At 49.3% G+C, this 20211-nt stretch overlaps 1 protein-coding gene across 5 annotated transcripts in view; it reads right to left on the reverse strand.

The window, feature by feature from the left end:
* NFATC2 (nuclear factor of activated T cells 2) overlaps nucleotides 1-20211 on the reverse strand; it is a 146430-nt gene that overhangs the window by 23327 nt on the left and 102892 nt on the right. For all 5 annotated transcript variants that reach the window (XM_032461383.1, XM_032461384.1, XM_032461381.1 and 2 more), the window contains exons 7-9: nucleotides 17061-17116; nucleotides 16540-16666; nucleotides 13612-14301 (exon numbers count right to left, since the gene is read on the reverse strand). In XM_032461383.1, coding sequence (XP_032317274.1) covers nucleotides 13612-14301; nucleotides 16540-16666; nucleotides 17061-17116 — 873 coding nt within the window. The remainder of the gene's footprint in view (nucleotides 1-13611; nucleotides 14302-16539; nucleotides 16667-17060; nucleotides 17117-20211) is intronic.

Consider the following 20211-nt stretch of genomic DNA (forward strand, 5'->3'; position numbering starts at 1 on the left):
CCACAAATACATGGTGAGTATCTTATGTGCAGGGAGCTGGGCTAGACTTTGCACAAAGGGGACATTAGAAAATGTTGTTAAGAGCTTACCTACAATGTGCAAAGTCAGCCCGGGGGCAGCTGGGGTACAGACAAGTCACAGACATTAGTCCTTACCACCTGGAGACTTGGACTTGAGGTGGGGGACAGAAAAACTATGTCGAAACATCTAAAACATATATGTGATACCCAGCAACTGCAAAGAACCAGGTGAGTCCAGGACTCAGAGGAAGAGAAAAACCCTGCAGCTGCAGAGAGAAGAGAGCTTGTCAGAGCCTGGAAACGCTGGTCAGACTGCAAACGGCACAAGAGGGAGGGAAGGGCATTCTAGGCGGAGGTTACGATGTGGCCACAGGTTCAGAGGCAAGAAGATCTCACCACACACGTGTCCCCTCCACTCCAAGCTGAGCGGGCTGGACCAGAAGGATGATTATGCAACCAAATGGTGGGAGACACACCCCTAAGCAGAACTAAAAGCTTTCTATTTCTAAATCCTCATTTTTTTTTTATTAGCTTCTAGGGTCATTTCTAGGACCTAAAATGTGTCCCCTTTTTTTTTTCCCTTAATTTTTTTAAAGTAAATACATGCATATGGCAAAAATGAAAAAAAAAATCCCAAAGCATAAAAATAAACAGGAAAAGGTCTCCCTTCTCTCTGGTCCCCAGTTACTTGGTACCCCTTATGCGGCTGACTCATATTAATAGCTATTTAGGTTGCTTCCGGTAGTCTGCTAGGAGGCACAAGACTGCAAGCAACATGCCACACCCCACACTCAGCAGGGTGTCTGGAGGGCCCGGGCCAGGGCTCCTGACAACGAGGCTCACTGTTGAGCAGGTGGCCTCTGCCCAGGACTGGTGAGAAGATATTAAAGAAGGGTGGGCACAGTCCCAGATGCAGACACTGAGACATCTGCACGACCCTGGACAGATGAAGATGATGAGGCTGACAGTTACTGTGTGGAGGGCCTGCCATGTGGCCGACCCTGCTCTTTGCACGTTTCATGTATCATTTCATTTAAACCCGAAGCACTGCTAGTAATCCCCATTCTACAGATGGGGCAACTGAGGTCACAGACATTAAGTAAGTTGCCTAAGCCGCATCCCAGATTCCTTAGGACAGACAGGAGAGGGGAGATAGGAATAGCGCAGGACCAGTATGAGCTCACTTTGGCACTGGCTGAGTCTGAGATTCCTGCAGGTACCCATGCCGAGGCGTCCAGGAGGCGGGCAGCTTGGCGGGTCCGGAGGGAAAGCTGATTTTCTGGTATCTCAGACAGAGAGCGAAAAGCCCAAGACACATGCTCCGTTCTCTTCGTGAACTGAATCTAGACCATTCTCTCACACACATGCCTCTAACAGCTCACCCTCTAGGCCTCTAGCTGTGTGACCGGAGACCAATCACTGCCTCGCTCCTCGGCCTGGTTTCCCAGCTGTGATTTGGAGATGATTAGTCTCTGCCCTTAAAGGTGCTTATTAAGTGGGAGGGACTGTTGTTGTAATTATTTCCTGTACTTGCCGGCCTGGCAAGTACACATCCCAGCCTGCAACCTGCCACCTGCCACCTGCCACCAGCTTCCTTGCCCTCTCAGAGTCACATCCAAACCTCTCGCTGTGGCCTCGGAGGCCCTGCATGGTCTGGCCTACCCTCAAAATCTCCCTTTCACTCATCTCCTGGTCACGAATCTCAGCTACACCAGTCCTCTCTCTGTCCTCCACACAAACCAGGCTTCTTCTGAGTGCTGGCACTTTGCACATGCTGTTCCCTCTGCCTGCAATTCCCTTCCCCTACCTCCTCCTTCAGGTCTCAGATCAAGGTTGCCTCCTCAAGCAGGCCGTTCCTGACCGCCCTGTCTGAAGTGATGCCCTCCCCTGCCATCACCTTGTTTGCTTTGTTCAGAGCACTGAGCCTCACCTAAAATTCTCGTTATTTACTGGTTGGCTTTTGATTAACATCTTCCCTAGAGATTTTGTCAGAGGAGGTCCTTTTTGTCCACTGAATTCACTGCTGTGTCCTAGCACCTGGCACAAAGCCGAGAACACAGCAGGTGCCCAGTGAATATCTGTGCAAAGAAGGAATGAATGAATGGGCACCAGCTGACTAAAGGCAAACCAAGAAGGCAAGTGCCCAAACAAGATGGCTCCTGCCAGTTTCCTGAGGCAGCTGCCTGCCTACCCCATGCTGAAGGAGGCCCTGCCCCGTATCTGTGGGCCACATGACAGTCTACAAGTCGCTTTTCACACATGCCTCACCCAAGGCCACAAGCAAGGAAGAGAATAAGTGGGGCTCCAAGTCAAGCTTTCTTTGACCACAACTACTCACTGACATCTTCTGAACCTGAAGCCACTGTCCCAGGCACTTGCCAGGGAACACACTGTACATAGCAAAGAAGTAGTTCCTAGCGGCCTCCCATACCCAGAAATTGCTAAGGATTCCCCAGTCTACAAACAGGTCTTCTAGAGTGGACCAACACCGCCCACCAAAAAAAAAAAAAAAAAACAAAAACCCCACATAGTTTGGTCAACAATCAGGCACTAAACCCTTCAGACTGGTGGTTCCTAACTAGAGGCAATTCTTCCTCCCAGGAAATAATTGGCAATATCTGGAGACATTTTTGGTTGTGGCTGCTCAGGGCTGGGGTGCTACTGGCACCTGGTGTGGAGCCCAGGGATGCTACTCAAGGTCCCACAGTGCACAGGACAGGCCCCACGGCAGAGAATGATCTGGCCCCAAATGTCAATAGTGCTGAGGCTGAGAAACCTATTTCAGGAGAAAAAGATGATAAAATGTTTTGGGGTTCCTGGACTCCTGGGCTGAGCCTGAGGAGAGGGGCTCTCTGAATTTGGGGAGAATCAGCAATAATTGGACATTTAAGGCCTGTTCCCTCCTGTGTTTCAGATTTTCTTCAGAGACTATGACCATCTGACATTATAATATGCAGTCAGCCCTCCCTATCCATGATTCATAGATTCAACCAACTGTGGACTGAAAATATTCGGAAAAAAAGTTCCAGACAGTTCCAAAAGTTTGGCAACTGTTCACATCGCATTTACATTGTATTAGGTATTACAGTTAATCTAGAGATGATTTAAAGTATATGTGAGGATATGTGCAGGTTATATGCAAATACTATACCCTTTTATATAAGCAACTTTAGCACCTATGGATTTAGGTATCTGCAGAGGGGGGAAGAGGGGGTCCAGGAACCAATTTCCTGCAGGTACATAGAGGACTGTATGTTTATTTAGCTGTTTGGGTCCCTAACTAGGAGGTAAGCTTCAAACGAGCAGGGACCTGTTTTATGCACTGCTGTGTCCCCAGGACCTAATAATTACATTTGGCACACAGGAAGCATTCAATAAATATCTGTGAACTAGATGAAGAAACTCTTAAGAATATTAAACAATATAAAAAATTCAACCTCCTTTTGGAGCTATTTTCCCATTATGATCATGCTTCCTGTTCAGGGACCCAAAATCCATTCTCCTTCTCTTCCATAGTAACAAGCTTTAGCTCTGCACATGGTTAGGTAAATATAAAAACTACATTTCCCAGCCTCCTCCGCAGCTCCCTGTGGTCACATGACAAAGCTCTGGCCAATTAGGTATCAGATGCAGGGATATAAGTGATTTGCAGGTTAGGTCCTTAAAGGGAAGAGGCATGCCTTTCTTCCTTCTTTCCTCCATCCTCTCCTCCCAACCAGGAGCCATCTCACAGTGCAGATGAAGAATGGTGGAGTGATTAAGACAGAAGGAGCCTAGTCTTGGCACCGTGGGACCAGTCAGTATACCAGCCCTGGACCGCTTATGCCTGTGCTGTTACATGAGAAAGAAATCTTCTATCTTGTTTAGCTACTGTTACTTTGGGTTCCAGTTACAGAAGCCCTCTATATCCTCAATACACAACTTTCCCCTGCCCTGCAAACTCTATTCTTAAACTACACTTAAAGACTCCTTAATGCTGAGAGGAATATCTCAACCAGCTGACCCTCAAGAGCTGCTTGATGATTTCCCCTTCACATGTGTAAGGGAATAGAAGCCCTCAGTCTACATACAGTGTTCTTTCCTTCCTGACGCCCCCAGAATATCTGAGCGCATTGCTAAGCCAAAGGGGGAAAAAAAAGGAGAGGAAGTCATATTATTTAGCTCCATCAAATGATTAGGACAAAAGGAACAAGCAAAAAAAGCCCATTAAAATCTTAAAACATCAATTATGCTTAAATCTATGAGTTCATAATGGTACAAAAAAAAACCCTTAATTGATCACCAATGGGGGATGTTAATGAACCAACTCATTATTTTAAAAGCTGGTAACTGAAGGGAAAGAATCAAGCATTCATCCTGCTTTTCCTATATGAATTCTACCATTGTTGCTGAAGGAAAGTTTCTCTTGACAGAAGTTTTCCAGCTAACAGAAGAGGAAGGGAAGACAAAATTAGAACAGGATATCACCATTCTGCAATTCACGCACCACTGAATTAATGGAGCTCGGCACTGACTACCAGCAGCTGCCAACATCACCGAGCGAGGGGCAGCCCGGCAGCACGTGCTTCCCGACAGAAGATACGCTGCCAACTATGAAGCAGTCGTGCCCAAAACAATTAAACCTGAATCCATTAAACCTCCAGAATCGACAGCCAATTTACAGGAAACACAGAAGAGCAAGCTACCCCTCACCATGGGGATGCAACTGGTAAAAGACAGACTGTGAGAAATCTTCCAGCAGGAACAACCTAGTTTTTCCAACAAATAAATTGCAAAATAATAACATTAATGATAAAACCAAAAAAAAAAAAAGGTTCTATTATTTAATAGACAGATAACCTATGAGGGGGTTACCTAGATGGCAACAGTCTTAGAAACCAAGGCATCCACATGCAGTGTGTGGGCCTGGTCTGAATCCTCATTCAAACTATAAAATACAAACAAAACAAAGAAGAAAAAACCTTCATGACATGTATGAGACAACCAGAAGCTTAAATACCAGGTAATTCAGGGGCTCAAGGAATTGTCACTGTGTTTCATACACGTTGATGGCATTATGAGTATTTTCAGAACCCTTGTCTTTGAGACCGATACTGAGTATTTTCCACATGCGCTGGTACAATTTTGCTATCCAGGATTTTTGGTGTGTAGGATTTGCTTCAAATGATTATTGTGAAATGGGGGTGGCTGAACAGGGGGGTGTAGAGGAACCCAGACTGGCAGCAGGCTGATCACAGCTGGAGCTGAGTGTGGGGGAGGTGGGTCCACTGTGCGACTCCGTATCTGTACATATGGACATTGCATCACAAACATGCTTTTAAATCTTACCCCTGGCCACAACGAGTGGGAAGGCAGACAGACAGGAGGCGCTAACACCTCCAAAGTCCCCACTGTGCACCAGGTGCTGGGTTAGGCGGCCACAGGTGTGAGTGGCACTTCCGGGAACAAATGCAAACACCCAACAGGTCCGGATGGAAACCCTGACTTAGCAAGTTCAGCCAAGTGCACGAGGAACAACAGTACCAGCGTGCTGGCAAATAACAACAGATGCTCCAACCATCTTTAGGAGACAACAGAGAGTGGTGGGGGCTGTGGACAAGTTCATGCTCAGTCGAAAAGAGGTAGTTGCTCTACTCAGAGCAGCCCTGACTTTGACTCCAGGTAGCTGCCATGCAGAATGTGGGGGCCCGGGCGGCCAGAGCCTCGGATTTTCCAAGGAAAGCTGGAAATCTGTATTTTTATGTGCAATCTCCTGGTTTTTAAGCGTTGGCATCTAATCCAAATATTTTTTTAAATACTGTGTGGGCCAAACAAAATATCTAGAGGCTAAATGCGGCCCGCGGAGCACCGGTTGGCCACCCCCCGTCCAAGTCCTGAAGCAGACCACAACTCAATCCATCTGTAAGAAGTGGAAAGGGTGTATTCATCAACTTTGGGTTGAGTCTTTTTTGGGCTTCAATAAAGCTGAGAATTCAAAAGACACCATCAACTTCCAGAAATCTATAAGAACCGGCTGCAGAACATTTCAAAGGCGTTCCCCACGTAGTCGGCTTATGCAACAGAACCTCCGCTCTGTCCAGAGCTTCGGAAACTAACAACCAGGGAGCGGCCTTTCAACTTTCCCAGGATGGTGGAACTAACGGGCTTCAGATGAAACCCATTTGTTGGTTTGCAGAATGCCTGGGACCTAAGTCCCAAGCTGCTTGCAACAGACAATCCCGTCATAAAATCGAGTTGGGGTGCTCAGCGCTCGTTGTAAAATGACCACGGAGCATCTGCTTTGCCTGCCTGACCAGAGATCTGATTACACGGCAGTTGAAAGGGATGAGGCAGATGTCGTCCTGACAACTGAAAGCGGCAGGATTGGCTGCTGAGCACCTGAACAGACTCCTTCAAACTCGACCCTCAGTTTGCCTTTACTTCACCGAGAGAGACTCCGAGACTCCGCGACTCCGCCATCCTGGATGGGCAAAACAGGCCCTCGCCCTGCCTTTACAGTCCCAGTCCCAGCTAACCAGATCCCTGGGTCAATAACAAATTAAAGAGGTGTCAGGAATGTGGTGGAGAAGAGCCAGACAAATGGTTTCATCATTTCCCAAGAACAAAGCACTTTTTTTTTCCAAAGGATGAAAAGTAAAAGAAAATGGTGCTAAAATTGAATAGGTCCCGGGAAAGGAAAGAGTTCAGAACTATACTCGAGGGCGACAAAAGACAAAATCTGCCCAAATCTCAACTCTGGAGAATGGAATAAAACCTGGGCTATTCCATTAAAGAAGGGTTTGGGTTTTTTTCCTAGGAAAATAAACCTCACTGTTTATTTGAAATGGGTTTATGGATGCAGGAGAAGGGAGACAGTAAGAGAAAAATGTAGCATTCAAACAAAATTGGATTACCTGCTCCCCCATCTAATTCATAGCTTCAAATAACTAAATTGCTTTTCTAACTTGTCTAGAGAGAAACCGATTACAGCTCGAGCTGTTGTTGGGGAGCTCTGTACTTTTGAATACACAAATTCTGGATTATCGCAGGTGATGGCTTGGAATGAGGGCAGACCCATCACAAATACGGTCCCCGCCTAGAATGATGCTCACATCATCACCCAATGGCTGCATCATCCTGAAACCAGCCCAGTCTGTGGCATGTCCAGCCCATCCACTGAGCGGGGAAGCGAGCCCCAGCACGTCTGCAGGCTGTGTGAGTGAGAATGAAAGTACAGAAGGGCCTTGACAGGAAAGGTCTGGATGCTGACATCTTGCTTAGCTGATCACCTTACTCCCGCACAAGGATACTCACTCGTTATCATCGGAAAATAACCTCATTTGGAAGGTGGAAATTAAATGCAACACAAATGACTCAGAACAGTTAAAAGCGTGGGTTTTGATGGCTGACTGTGGGGCCATCGGATGACACTAAAGGATGTCTCCTTGGTCCTCTTTCTTGGGCCCCGTTGGCTCTTTGTGGGTCAGATGCTGCTCTGGAATGAAGGCTGAGTGGACAGCAAGTCTGAGAATGAACTTTCTTGTGGTTTGGTAGCTTCTGACCTCAAAATGCAAGAGCGTATTTCTTTGAAAACATCTGCTTTGCAAAATTCAAAAAGATGGCTGAGAATTTCTGGGTTTGGAGTCAGCTGGAAGGTGGCTCCTTATATTTACATAAGCCAGCAACGCCAAGTACACAGGGTTTGGGATGAAAGGACAGTTAAGTGGCACAGCTAGGAATTTGAGGTTCTTAGAAGGCGGGGAGGCATCGGAAGGGGCAAAATAAAGACGCCCCCTAGGGACAGATACCTACATGATGTTTACTCTCATGGGAGAGGGACGCAGACCTGCTACTAGCTCAGGTAAGTAATTTTCAACCAGAAGCTCTTGCAAATTTTGTGGGCTTGTCCCTAGGCAAGCAGTTTTCTGGACTTTTGCATTTTTGAGTGAGACTCTAAATATCCTTTGCTGATTAACAAGAAGTAGCCCAGCCGGGTAATGAGGACAGAGGCTAAGAGTCAGCCTCGGGGTTCTTCAGCAAAGCCCAGGAGGCCCCTACCACCTGCAGGCTGTCTTAGTCGAGTCAGGCTGCTGTAACAAAAAAAGCTCCTGGTGGCTTATGAACCACCAACATCTGTTTCTTATAGTTTTGGACGCTGAGAAATCCAAGGTCAAAGTGCTGACAGATATGACCCACTTCCTCACAGACAGCTGCTTTCTCAGTATAACCTCACACGGTGGAAGGGACTAGGGAGCTTTGTGGGCTCTCCTTCAGAAGGGCACTAATTCCGTTCCTGGGGCCCCACCTACAAGAAGTCAAGTCCGTTAGATTCATAAACAAAAAGAGCAGCTAACATGCACTGAGGAGTACTTTGTGCCAAGCCCCGTTCTCAAGGTGTGGCGTGCCCTAACTCAGCACATCCTCACCACAGCCCCGTGAGGGAGGAGCGCGGGTCGTCTCCCAGTCTGTGGGTGGGCAAACCAAGCACAGGGAGGCCAGTCACTTGCCCAGGGTCCGAAGGAAGTACGAACGCTGACATTCAGCATGTCTTAGGGGGACGTGGTGAGTAAGTCCTGAGAGCTGGGGTTAAGGCAAGGGGGAGACTCAAACAAGACCAAATGGAGGAAAGAGGACTCTGAGAGTGAATATATTGCAATATTTAAATATATAGAAATATTCAAATGTATTCAATTATTTCAGTAAATGATTTTTAAGTAGTTCATAGGAAGAAGAGAAAAGTAGATTAAAAAACCAACAGACTATTTTGTGGTCTTCCTACGTGTGTATCTACCCACTCACTCTCTCACACACACACACCATCTGCCACCCTTACAAGCCACCGGCAGAGGCTCTGGCCGTCACTGAGATCATGTCCTTCACCCCAAAACATTTCCAGAACAGCAGATAGGATCTCCCTTGAGTCCCAGGCCTCACCCCATCCCTCAGTCCTCTGGTCTGTGGCTGAGTCTCAAGGCTGCTGGTGTAGGCTCGCTACCCCAGCACCTGTGGAGAGGTGGTCTGACGACCTGAGACCCCCGGTTCCTCAGAGAATGTGACATCACAGCACCTGGCAGGAGTCCCCTTGGAGCCCCATTTCCTTGACGCCTCTCCCACCTGCCTGCCCCTGACCCCCTCACACAGCACAGACACTACCCCCCCCACTCCACGCAGGTGCCCTGGGCGGGCGACGGTGCAGCGCCCTTGGTTCTGGGCGGTGGAGGTGGTCAGAACTCCTTGTGAACTCATCACAGTCTGGCAGTTCCAGTTACGTTTGAAATAACCGCACTAAGTAAGGATGCATAAGGCAACCTTTGTAAAACGCGCCAGTCCCAGAACACGCCTGCCATGGGATCCACGTGCTTCAGGTCTGGCTTTGTCTAAAAAGAAGTCAGTCCCTTGTTTTCCAGCTCTTGCCTCCCTATCGTCCATTTTCCAAATTCAGTCAAGGTCATCCTTTCAAGATGTAAGTTAAATCACACTGCACTGCTGCCAAAAAGCCACCAACGCCAGCCCATGCCCCTGACTGACCTCACGGCGTCCAGCTCCTGCTGTTCCTTCTCCCTGAGACACCATTCCCTCACATCTCCCCAGCACCACCCCCATCCAGCCACACTCTGGCTCCTAACCCTGTGTGATTTCCCTTGTGGCTTTTTCCCACCATCTGAAATACGCTTACTTATTACCTTACATGCTAATATCTACCTCCTTTATTAAAAAAAAAAAAATACCACGAGAGCTAGGACTTTTGACTTGTTTACCAGTGTCTCCCTGAGTCCCAGAATGGTGCCTGGCAGGCACAGAGAAGGCGTCCAGTTAATACCTGTGAGTGAGAGGGAGGGAGGGAGGCTGGCGAGGGAAGGGAGGAGGGTCAGGATGGAGGGGGACGAAGGTTGGGAGGAGGGGAGGCAGGGATGAAGGAAGAACTGGTTCCCAGCTCACAAGAACGTGTTACTGTGAGGGGCCACTGGTATTTCCCAGAGACGACCTGGGGCTTTAGAACAAGAAACCAGTCACAGAAGGGGAGACAGGAACAGAGGAAAAACCAGTTTATGCATGTGCAAAGCATGCATTTCAGAAGAACTACGAAAGAGTGCCTGGGATGGGGAGGTGGGGGGCAGTGGAACACTAGGAGAGGAATGAGGATACAGTCTGCCCTGGAATAGCACTTATTTGTGCGAGTTCAAAAAGAGACTTTTGGAAAACGTCTCGAGTCCTTGGAGTGGAGAATGGAGAAGCTGCATTTTGGAGTTCCAAGAAAAAATGGGGCCAAGACAGACAGTGTCTGTGTGCAGGAATGCAGCTGGGGAAGAAGAGAGGCGAGAGCAGGTGGGACGCCCAGACAAGATGCCCCGGGTCGTCGGCAAAGGGTCAGGAAAAGATAACCACATGCTGGGGCTTCCCGGGATCACGGTCCAGCAGCGTAATCAACTTCTAAGATGATTTGTTTGCATTTGGACCTGAGTCCTCTGGCGACCCCTTCCTTTTCCAGCTGCGGAACCTTCCTTTGACCCTTCAAACACTGAAGCCCAGCTCTCACAAAGTTTCCATGGAAAGTCTAGTTTGCCAAAATCCCAAGGCAAAGGAATGGCACGTGAGAAACAGCCCCCACACTGGGAGCACGTTCTGCTGGAGTTTCTGCAGCCAGACTTCCTTTGGGCAATTCGTGAAAGAGACAGAAAAGGACCTAGGATGCCTCCCAAAAAGACCAGAGAAATGACCCAGGGATTTCCAGCTTACGTGTCAGAAAGTAACGCCAAAGAACTGAGAAGTCTGAATCCCCACATTCATAAAGCCAGCAGTGGAATCTGAGAACATTCCATAGGTGCCTAGGCCAGGCGGCAAGTGTTAGAGGGATCCGAAACCCCAGCACGTAGGAGATAAAGCTGCACCCACCTCTTCCCAGCAGCTACAGCAGTGGTGCAGCGTGGGGTGCATCACTGGGCACAAGAAGCCACATGGGCACCTCCCCATCGGAGGGCCCGGGGCTGGGTAGAGCCTTGGGGACGGCGCCGGTCAAGCATGGAACGTCTAACCAGCAGCCACTTGGCTGCCTTTTGGGGGCCACATGGGAAGAAATGATTCTACTGCCCTGTCACACTCTGGCCCCAGGAACGCGAAGCCTCCAAGCTGAAAAGCCTGAATACGGCACATGGGACGCGGCACTGCTGGTTCTGAAATCTGACACACTTCCCCGTTATTTCTCCCAAATGCCAGGGGAGAGGGGTCCCAGGCCTGCCATGTTGTACAACTCCAAGGGCTCCATTAGCACAAAGTACAATAAAACATCACATGAACACCACCCCCTGGAGTTGTGCACTCAATCTTGCCATCAATCCAGTAATTTTGGGAAGTGCTACATCCCCCTCATTTTAGAGATTGATCATGTCCACTAGCTCAGTAAAGGCTCTGAGAAGTCCTGTATCAAACAAGTTTTTTAAAAACCTGGTTTCATCAAGTATTTTTCTAAGGCATAGTACCTTCATTTCAGAGAAAATCTCCTAAAATCCCAGGGAACGGGGCTTGTGCAGAACGTACTTAAGCAAAGGCTCCACCAGGAGAGGCAATTTCACCATACTCCACTGAGACGGCCTTAGAGCCAGCTCATGTCACTGACACAGGGAGCTCACTCTCACTGTGACCTTGAACCTGCCTGTGTTCGGAAAGACACTTAGGAGGCCCCAAAGGGTCTCCATTCTGGCTGCTTTCTCCATAACACAAGTTTCTGAGAAAACAGGAGGCTCCTCTGTGGGTCTGGGGCTATTCCAGACACTCAAAGGTCACACATGACCACCTCAGGCCCACGTGGATACTGATGCATCACAGAAAACCAGGGACCGACTCCCATCCTCTCCCAGAGACGCTCACCATTGGTCTGTAACTTGACAGACAGGGTGGGAGGGGCTGGCACATTTCTCCCTGGAGAGACTAGACCAACCCAGCACAGAGAGCCAGCAGGGGAAAGTTCCAGTCCCGGCTCTGGCATCATTTATTTAAGAAGCACCTCTGCCCTGATCCAGCCCCCGAGCGCACGCATGGAGGGAGGTCCAGTTACTGCCACGTTTCATTTATCTGCCACCTCGGGGAAGGCTTTCTGTATGAGTTGAATTTTCTACACGATAGCCCCATTTCAGATAAGCACCGAAACTTTACCTTCACCATTTTGAGTGTAAATTGTTCAAGAATGGATGGCGCCTGGGTCTCCCATTAAAACTGAGCAGTGACCCTAACTCAGCCTGTGTTTGATTATTCAGCATTAGCTAGATCAATTATTAACTCAGCAGTCGGCCCTGTAAGGCACACGGGGCGGTCTGACCCTCTACTCAGTGGCCCCAGAGATCTTCGCTGGATGTGTCTAGGGGAAGTTTCTGAAAGACAGTTTTACTAGAGAGAATGACGTGGAAACTAGAAGAAGCTCCAGAACCCAGATAACCTGGATCGTCAAAACTTTGCATAAAGTAAAAGTCAACAGTCCCTGAGTGCGCTGCAAAGAATTTCCACCACTGAAATGTCTGGTGTCTAGTACCTGGCCTTTAATGTAAATATTGTGGCTATTTTGAAGCTTTTTAACCTTTCTTCCTACCCCTTGGCTGGGTTCCTGGGAGTAAATTTTCCTAAATAACTGAGGAGTCAGGGTCCGTCTGATGCTACTGCCTGTAAACCACAAGGCTGGAGCTGCACATGGCTGCTGGTGGTGTAGGCTTTCCTTCTACCAATAAGAAATTCAAACCACCTGTTTTCTTTTTTCTGGCGCCCCCAGGGGAAAGCTGCTCTGTCCGCCCTGCGCCCCTGTCCTTCAGCAGCACCTGGCTGATGCCAGGTGAGTCCTGCCAACACAACTGGCCCTTCCTCTCTGCGATCACAGACTGATGTCACATGCACAGCTACTCCAGCAAGTCTACCCTCCGGCTTGACCCCCCGTCAACAAACCCAGGCACCTACAGACACACAAAGCTGCCTCTGCATCTTTCCCTTGGCCCAACCACCCATCAGCTGGGCTTGCCACAACGGAAGCCCACTGCTTCCCTCCCATCAATGCGCTGCTCTGTTCCACTGGCACGGGGCAGAGATGTGCCCGCAGCCTGCCCGCAAGCCCCCCATTCATGCTCAGTTCTGATAGAGCCACTTTTCAACGAAATTCCTCCTTCCCTCTGCTCTACCCTCCCTCCCCCAAATACACAAAAGAGGGCTATCAAGTGAGATTTTTTTTTTCCTCTCCAGGAATAAAAGGTTAGCTTTCCTTCCTTTCTGTTTCCCTATCCTTGGTCTAAATTTGGTAAATGGAAAGAGAGTGGAAGCAGTTTAACTGACCCAGCTGGTGACCCAGGGGACACTCCTAGGGCCAGAACTGCCCTCATTTGCTCTTTCTGTTGTGATGGTTGTAGGGGGAGCAACTGAAACTCTCACCACCCGCTCCAAACCTCCTGCAGGGAAATGAGTCCTGCACAGTCAGGTGAAGCCTTAAAGGTTATATTATGCAACTCCCTTAAATTAAGGAGAGGGACACTAAGGCCCAAACAGGTGAAGGAAGATGCCCAGGCCATATGGTACACTTGCTGGGGGGGATGCTTTGGGGCACCGAACTCACGGGCAATGAGAAAAATAAGCATCTTACCATCATCCAAGTAGGTCTGGTCCAAGTTCTGCTCCTGTTTAATTGTCACTCCTGTGGGTAACACTTCCTTTTGGTCACTGACCGGGGGTCCGTTTTTGGCTGCTCTTTGGCTTGTGGCATTCTGCTGCTGAATGACCGTGGTGTAGGACCCCGGGCTCAGCCTCTGACCTTGACTGACAGGGGGTGGGCCGGGCCTGGTGGTGCCGGGTGCGAAATTCTCGCAGTACATGATGTGCTGGAATTCCTGGTGGCTTCCACAGCGCAGCTGCTGGTTAGTGGGTGAGTAGTGGATCACTGGCGAGGCCTGCTGGTTGGTGGGACTGGAGTGGAGCAGGGCCGAGCTCTGGCCCTGGGAGCCGGCATGCACCAGCACAGAGCGGTGGGCGTCCGCAAGGGACAGGGGCGCAGCCATGAGGGCCGGCTGCTGGTAGCCCAGCAGGCTGGGGCTCAGGCTCTTGCTCCGCTGGTAGAGGACGGCTGCTGGGTTCTGCTGCTGGTAGCGGGCATCGGGGGACGAGAGCCCAGAGCGGAATTGCTGGCAGGGAGCCATGGTGGCCACGAGGCAGGAGGGGGACTCGGCCACCATTGGGTGCTGTGGGTAGTAAGGCTGGCTCCCCAGGCCCCCGTGGGCGGGGCTGCAGATCAAGGTGGGGTCGTATTCATCGGTGGGCTCCGTCTTGATGGCTGGGACTGTGAGAAGAGAAAAGCGCACAGGGGTCGGGGGGCACCACTCTTAGTGTCGCAGGTGCGCACAGAGGATCAGCAGACAGTGGTTGGGAATGTGGCCTTGGGAGTCCAGATGGGTGGGATCAGAGATTTGTGCCCTGTCAGTTATTAGCCTTGGGCAAGAGGCTGCCCAGGCAATTGTCTTAGGTCAGAAATTTTACCCTGGGTGATGATCTGGAACTCTAGATCTTTCCAATAGTGGAAAAGTGGCTGGTGGGTCTATGTCAACCCTGGGATGTGAGCGGCCTTTTTCCCCAGGGGGAGGGCTGGGGGATGAAGGCTTGATTTATAATTACACCTCTGCTTCCTCCCTCCTCCCTAGCAGTTCCCACCCTGCACCCATGCTTGTCGTCCTTCATAACACTCACCGCCATCTGAAATATCTGTACATTCATGTGCTAACTTATTACCTGAACGCACCCCCCCCCCAACTAGAATGTCAGCTCCTCAAAGGGAGGATTTTTTTGGGAGTGGGGGGTCTTTTTTTTGTTCAATGCTGGGTCCCTAGCACCTAAAACAGTACCTGGCACTTAATCGGCATTTGGATATTTTCTGGACAAAGGAATGACCACACACAGTGACTGTCAGCCTCCTGAGTTCTGCAGTCTGTAGGGGGATGAGGCCTGCTGGCTTGGGCCTCAGTTTCCCCATACATTCGCTGGCAGGAACAATCAGCCCTGCCCCGTGGGGTTGTTGGGAAGATTCACTGGGACGTGTGTGCACTGTATACACAGTCACTGCCAGACAGTGCTCCATGCGTGCTGTCCTCATCACTGCCATCACTGCTGTTAGTGTGGTTGAGGTCCCTGTTCCTCTCCCCTCCCAGGACAGTCACGAGAATTTGTGCTTCTCCAACACCCTTCACTGAGGCACCACCAGCCCGTGGAGCTGAGGAATCCGTTTTCTTGTCACTGGAATAAATGAATCAGTGACAGGACCAGAATCACATCGGGGGCTCCCGAGTGTCGGGTGTTGGGAGAGGCAATGGAGGTTCAGGACCTAAAGCGAAAACGCAGCATTGACTCCAACCGCAGAAACCATCTCTCAGGATGCCACTCAAAGACCGCCAGCTCAGTCCCTGGGCGCCCGAGCCCTGAGTTCTCGCTCCAGCCAAGCGCAAACAGGCGAGTGCCAGTCCTCAGGCCCAGGGAGGCCTCACTACCACCCAGGAGAGGCAAGAACACGGGGCACAAAATTGAAATCCTCTCCATTACAAAGGATTGTTGAGCTGCGGCCTCGAGCACCCCCTCCAGAGATTTCCCCCTCATCATGGGTCCCCATAGGTCTTTGCGGCTCACGGCATGTCACACTAGTCCTGGGATGATGGGACACTCACACGCGAACCTGCGGACGCATGCGCTTCACGGAAGCCAGCCCCTCGGTTTCGAGCATCCGGCAGCCCAGAGGCTCTGTGTGAAACTGTCATGGGACGGAAATTATAACCTGGATGATACTCTCAGATTATAGGTTTCCAGTCCCGGCAGGGCAGCTGGCAGGCCCGTCTCAGCCTTGGGAAGTCTGTAGCCTCTTTCTGCAGCCCTCACCACAAGCCAGCGCACCAATAACACGTTACCTATCATCTGAAGCCCCTTCAATCAGTATTTGCTTTTATCTGAATCCCCTCTGTTAGGACGGCAGCTCCACAAGGGCGGGGATTTTTATCTGTTTTGCTCACTGCTGTGTCTCCAAGGCGAGAACAGTGCCTGGCACTCAGATATTTTCTGGACAAATAAATGAATGGAGAATGGCAGTCGTCCCCCTCCTGGGGACTGTAGTGCTATGTGGGAATGAGACCTCCTGGCCTGGTTGTCCACCCAGTGACTCCATTTGGTCACCAGGTGACAACCTACTATGAGGTCCCTAAGATTCCACAGTTTTAGGTCATATCCACCTTCGACCCCTATCATGATCAAATCTAAAATAGAGATAGGAGTCATCAGCTCTGCCACCTTCTGCTGAACAAGTCCACATGGGCCTATTCTGCCCTCCCAAAGGGAAATATTAATAACCACAATAGCTAACATCACTGATGTGCCCAGCGCTGAGCATTCTCAGTGCATCTGATTTCTATAGGTGAGGAAACTGACGCTCAGAGAGGATGAGTCACCTGCCCAAGGTCACCCAGTAGATGGCCTGTGTCCTCACTTGCTTGCCCGGGGAGGCCTCTCCACACCCAAGGGGCCTTGGGAGAGAACGCCTTACCTGGATGGTAGGTAAAGTGCTGAGGCTGACTTCGTTTTCTTTTCCCGTTGATGACGTAGAAGTTGACCTTCACCGACGTCCGAATGTGCTTGTTCCGATACTCAGGGATCTCAACAAAAAGCATGTTCTGGAAGAAAGGAGTTGTCAGTGACTACAATCACATCTAAATTCCCATCCAAGGCCCTAAGCACAGTGAGCCAGCCCATCTTCAAGGACTCATGACTCGTTTCTGTACGTGTACAGGCAAAATCCCAATTAAGGGGAACTTGACTTTTGAGCTGCAGTGAAGACGACTTACCACTGGGTCTATCAAAGTATATTAAGATGTCATCATCACAAATCAGAGGGCCTGGGGCTCAATAAACGTTTAATTCATTCATCAATTCAGTACCTGCTGAGTGCCTATTAGGTCCAAAGCACTGGGACTTTGATGAAGGAAGGGGGGAAAAAAGGGGGAAGAGGGCACAAGGGAGGTTGGGGGCAACACGGCAGGCCTTGGGTCATCGCATCCGGGTGCTTACAGGCTGGCTCTTGTCTTTATCCACCGTGGCCTCCATCTCCCAAATTTGCTGCCCATCTGGAAAAATTTAAAAATGACAGACTTTGAAGGAACTATTAGCAACCAAAGATTTAAGACAAAAAGTTACCAGCTTATATTTCTCTTGGCTTATATATTAGACCATTCCAGTAAAATGTATCTGTGTTTGTGTTGTGTACGCATATATGTACATATTTGTGTTTTTATTGCTAGAAATGCATATTTCTTTTTGCAAAGGGAATGCACACTGATAACAGAAAACTGGGCAACAATAGCAAATAGGAAAAAAAATTGAAATTACCCATCATCCCAACACCATTATCTTTTTTTCTCTACGTCTGAATGTGTCTGTATCTTTTTTTCTTAAAAAAGAAGTACTGTCATATGCTTTACTTTATAATATGCTTTATTCAACCAAAGACTATTTCCAAAATGTTCTGCCTGTGCCAAGCCTGTCACAGGGGCCCCATTACAGATCCCTGGCTGTCCCAGACATGACTTCTTCATTGTCTGAGAACACAGGTGGCTTACATATTCTGTCCTAAGAGGCTTAAACGATGTCCTGGCTCGTGAGGCTTTGGAGAGGGTGGAAACACAGGCGCCCACCCTCCACCTTTCAGCCAGCAGAGAGCCTGCATCTCGTGTGACTCATTACAACAAGCAACGAGAGTTTTCGCTTGACAGTAAACCCTCCTTCCCTGGAGCAGACCACTAGTTCCCCAGTTTGGGGCCAACAAGTTGGGCCAAACAAAACTCTGCATTTGCAAATAATACATTTCTTTCGCTGACCACCTACATTGGCCATTGGGTAGTTTTCGGCTGAAACAAATCATTTCCACAAGTGTTTCCAGGGTGTTCTGTGGAACACTGGCTCTGAAGAATATTAAATGGGTTTATGAGAAAGGGAAGCAAATTCTACAAGCTAATAAGCATTTGGAAAATGCTGAGTCAAAGTCAAGTGGGTTTCTTTCCTGCAGGACTTCTCAGAGCCTTTAATCTGCTCCGGTGTCACATAACCCTCCAAGATGGGCTGGGGTATGTACCATGTCCCAACATTTGGCCAAAGAATCTCCCCCCCCTTTTTAAGCACAACTATTAGCAGCTTCTGTGATAGGTTAGATTTGAATCCATATTGTCTAGGCTATTAAAGTTCACCCCCAAAAATCTGGTTTCCAAGCATTATCTGAAATTGCTAGTACCTAGTATAGAACGTAGTTCCCAAAACAATAACCAAAAAAGCGTCTTGTGATTGCTACCAAAACTGATGCGATCTGGATGATCTGAACAAAGAATAAGCAGTGAGCCAGCTGGAGGCCTCTCCAACGAGTCAGTCTGCAGGTCTTGGCCTTCATGGTTCTAGTAGGTGCAATTCCTCAAATGACTAAGGAAGACATAGATTGATGTCCAAAGGGAAGAGGAAAAGGTGGTTAGTGCACCAATTGTCACCATAGTGTGTGATCCCTTCAGGAGAGACCAAGTTACAGCCATCATGTCTCCCCAACACCCAACATACTGTAGGTGCTAGTAAACATCTTGAATCTGAGCGCGTAAAAGAGTCAGCTGCTCCAAAGGCACCTGCTGGGGGCCAAGGAAAAGCCAGAAGCCAACATCAGACACTGCTTAAAAGGAAGCAAGAAAGGAGGGATGGATAGACATTGAGGAACTTGAAGTTAAGTCAAGACAGGGTGCTTTCAGTGTGCAAAGCCCTGGATGGAACTATTCAGAGATAATCCTCATTTCTTTATCAAAAACAGGCCAAAGGTCATCCAACAGAGACACGTGTCTCCCTCTCAGGTGCCCATACAAGCTAGGTGTGGGTCCTCATCAGAAAAACACGTTCTTATTCACTAACTGCAGTGTGAGCCCCAAGTCAGAAGATCCAGTAAGAAATTAATCGAGGAAATGAACAACATGTGTGGACGTCTGGCATGTCACCCTCCTCCTGAGCCTCTCACTGGCTGATCTGAGTTCTGCCATCGATGGTACCATGGTTCTTTGGGTCTGGTTCATTACCATGTGTGAGCTTCACTCATTTCGAAAAGAAAGAACCATTTTCAGAAGTCTCATAATGGGAGGAAAGAGAAAGAAGTAACTGGAAACGTGGTCAGGAAGTATTAAGGGTCCGTAAAACTTCCATCCTCAGCTCTCTTCCTTGACTCATGCCAATAACTGGCAGATGAAGCACAGAAAATACAAAATGGTGTGTGATGAAAAGGGTGTCACTTGGAGAAGAGTCTTCAAAGTCTCTTCTCCTGGTCTAAGGACCCAAGAAAAATGGGAGGGAGCCCTTCTCCCCAGATTGGCACCCTGTTCTCCATCTCTGGTGGGCATACGTAATAAGCAAAACTCCCCCCACCAACAGCCATAGACTTCCAGCGCACAAGTGCCAGAGAGTAGCCTTAGAAATCAGCCAGCCCACCACCGTCAGAGGGGGAAACTGAGGCCCAGAGAAGGAAGGGGCATTGTCCAAAGGCATGCAGTAGACAGTTATTAAATCAGCAACTGGCACAGTCCAACAACAGAGGGAATGCTGTCGAGGAAAGAAGCTCAAGGGTATCAAGCGAAGAGAAGATGCCAGCTTCCTGGGAGGCTGGACAAAGGTCCTCGGCGGGTCATCCACCACAAACGTTCACACACGTCTTCTCACACCCTTCCCTGCTTCCCCTGTGCCTCCAGACGCCATCGAAACCCCCACAGTGGCCTCGAAGGTCCTGCACATCCTTGCTCCTGCCCTCCGTTCCAGGTTCTCCGGGCACCATTCTTCCCCCTCCTAGTAGGAATAACACTATCACTTATGAGCACTCACTATACACAAAGCGTCGCTCAAAGCAACTCGCAGGTACAGACTTGTCTAATCTGCACAGCAACCCTCGGCTGCAGGTCTGATCATCACTCCTATTTGACAGGTGAGGACACAGGTACAGGGAGGCGAGGGCACGAGCCCAAGGACACGCAGGGAGTAGGTGGGAAGCCAGATCTGAGCCGAGGCAGCCTGGCTTTAGAGGTCGGCTGTATCCCACCCAGATTCCTGAGCCTGAGCAGCTCCTCAGCCAAGTTAATGAAGGGAGGCGGGCAGGCATTCTGAGTGGCTCGACCTTCAGGACTCAGCTGCAGTCTCCTGTTTTGGACCAAGT

Source organism: Camelus ferus, chromosome 19 (assembly GCF_009834535.1).
Source record: "Camelus ferus isolate YT-003-E chromosome 19, BCGSAC_Cfer_1.0, whole genome shotgun sequence".
Classification (NCBI taxonomy): domain Eukaryota; kingdom Metazoa; phylum Chordata; class Mammalia; order Artiodactyla; family Camelidae; genus Camelus; species Camelus ferus.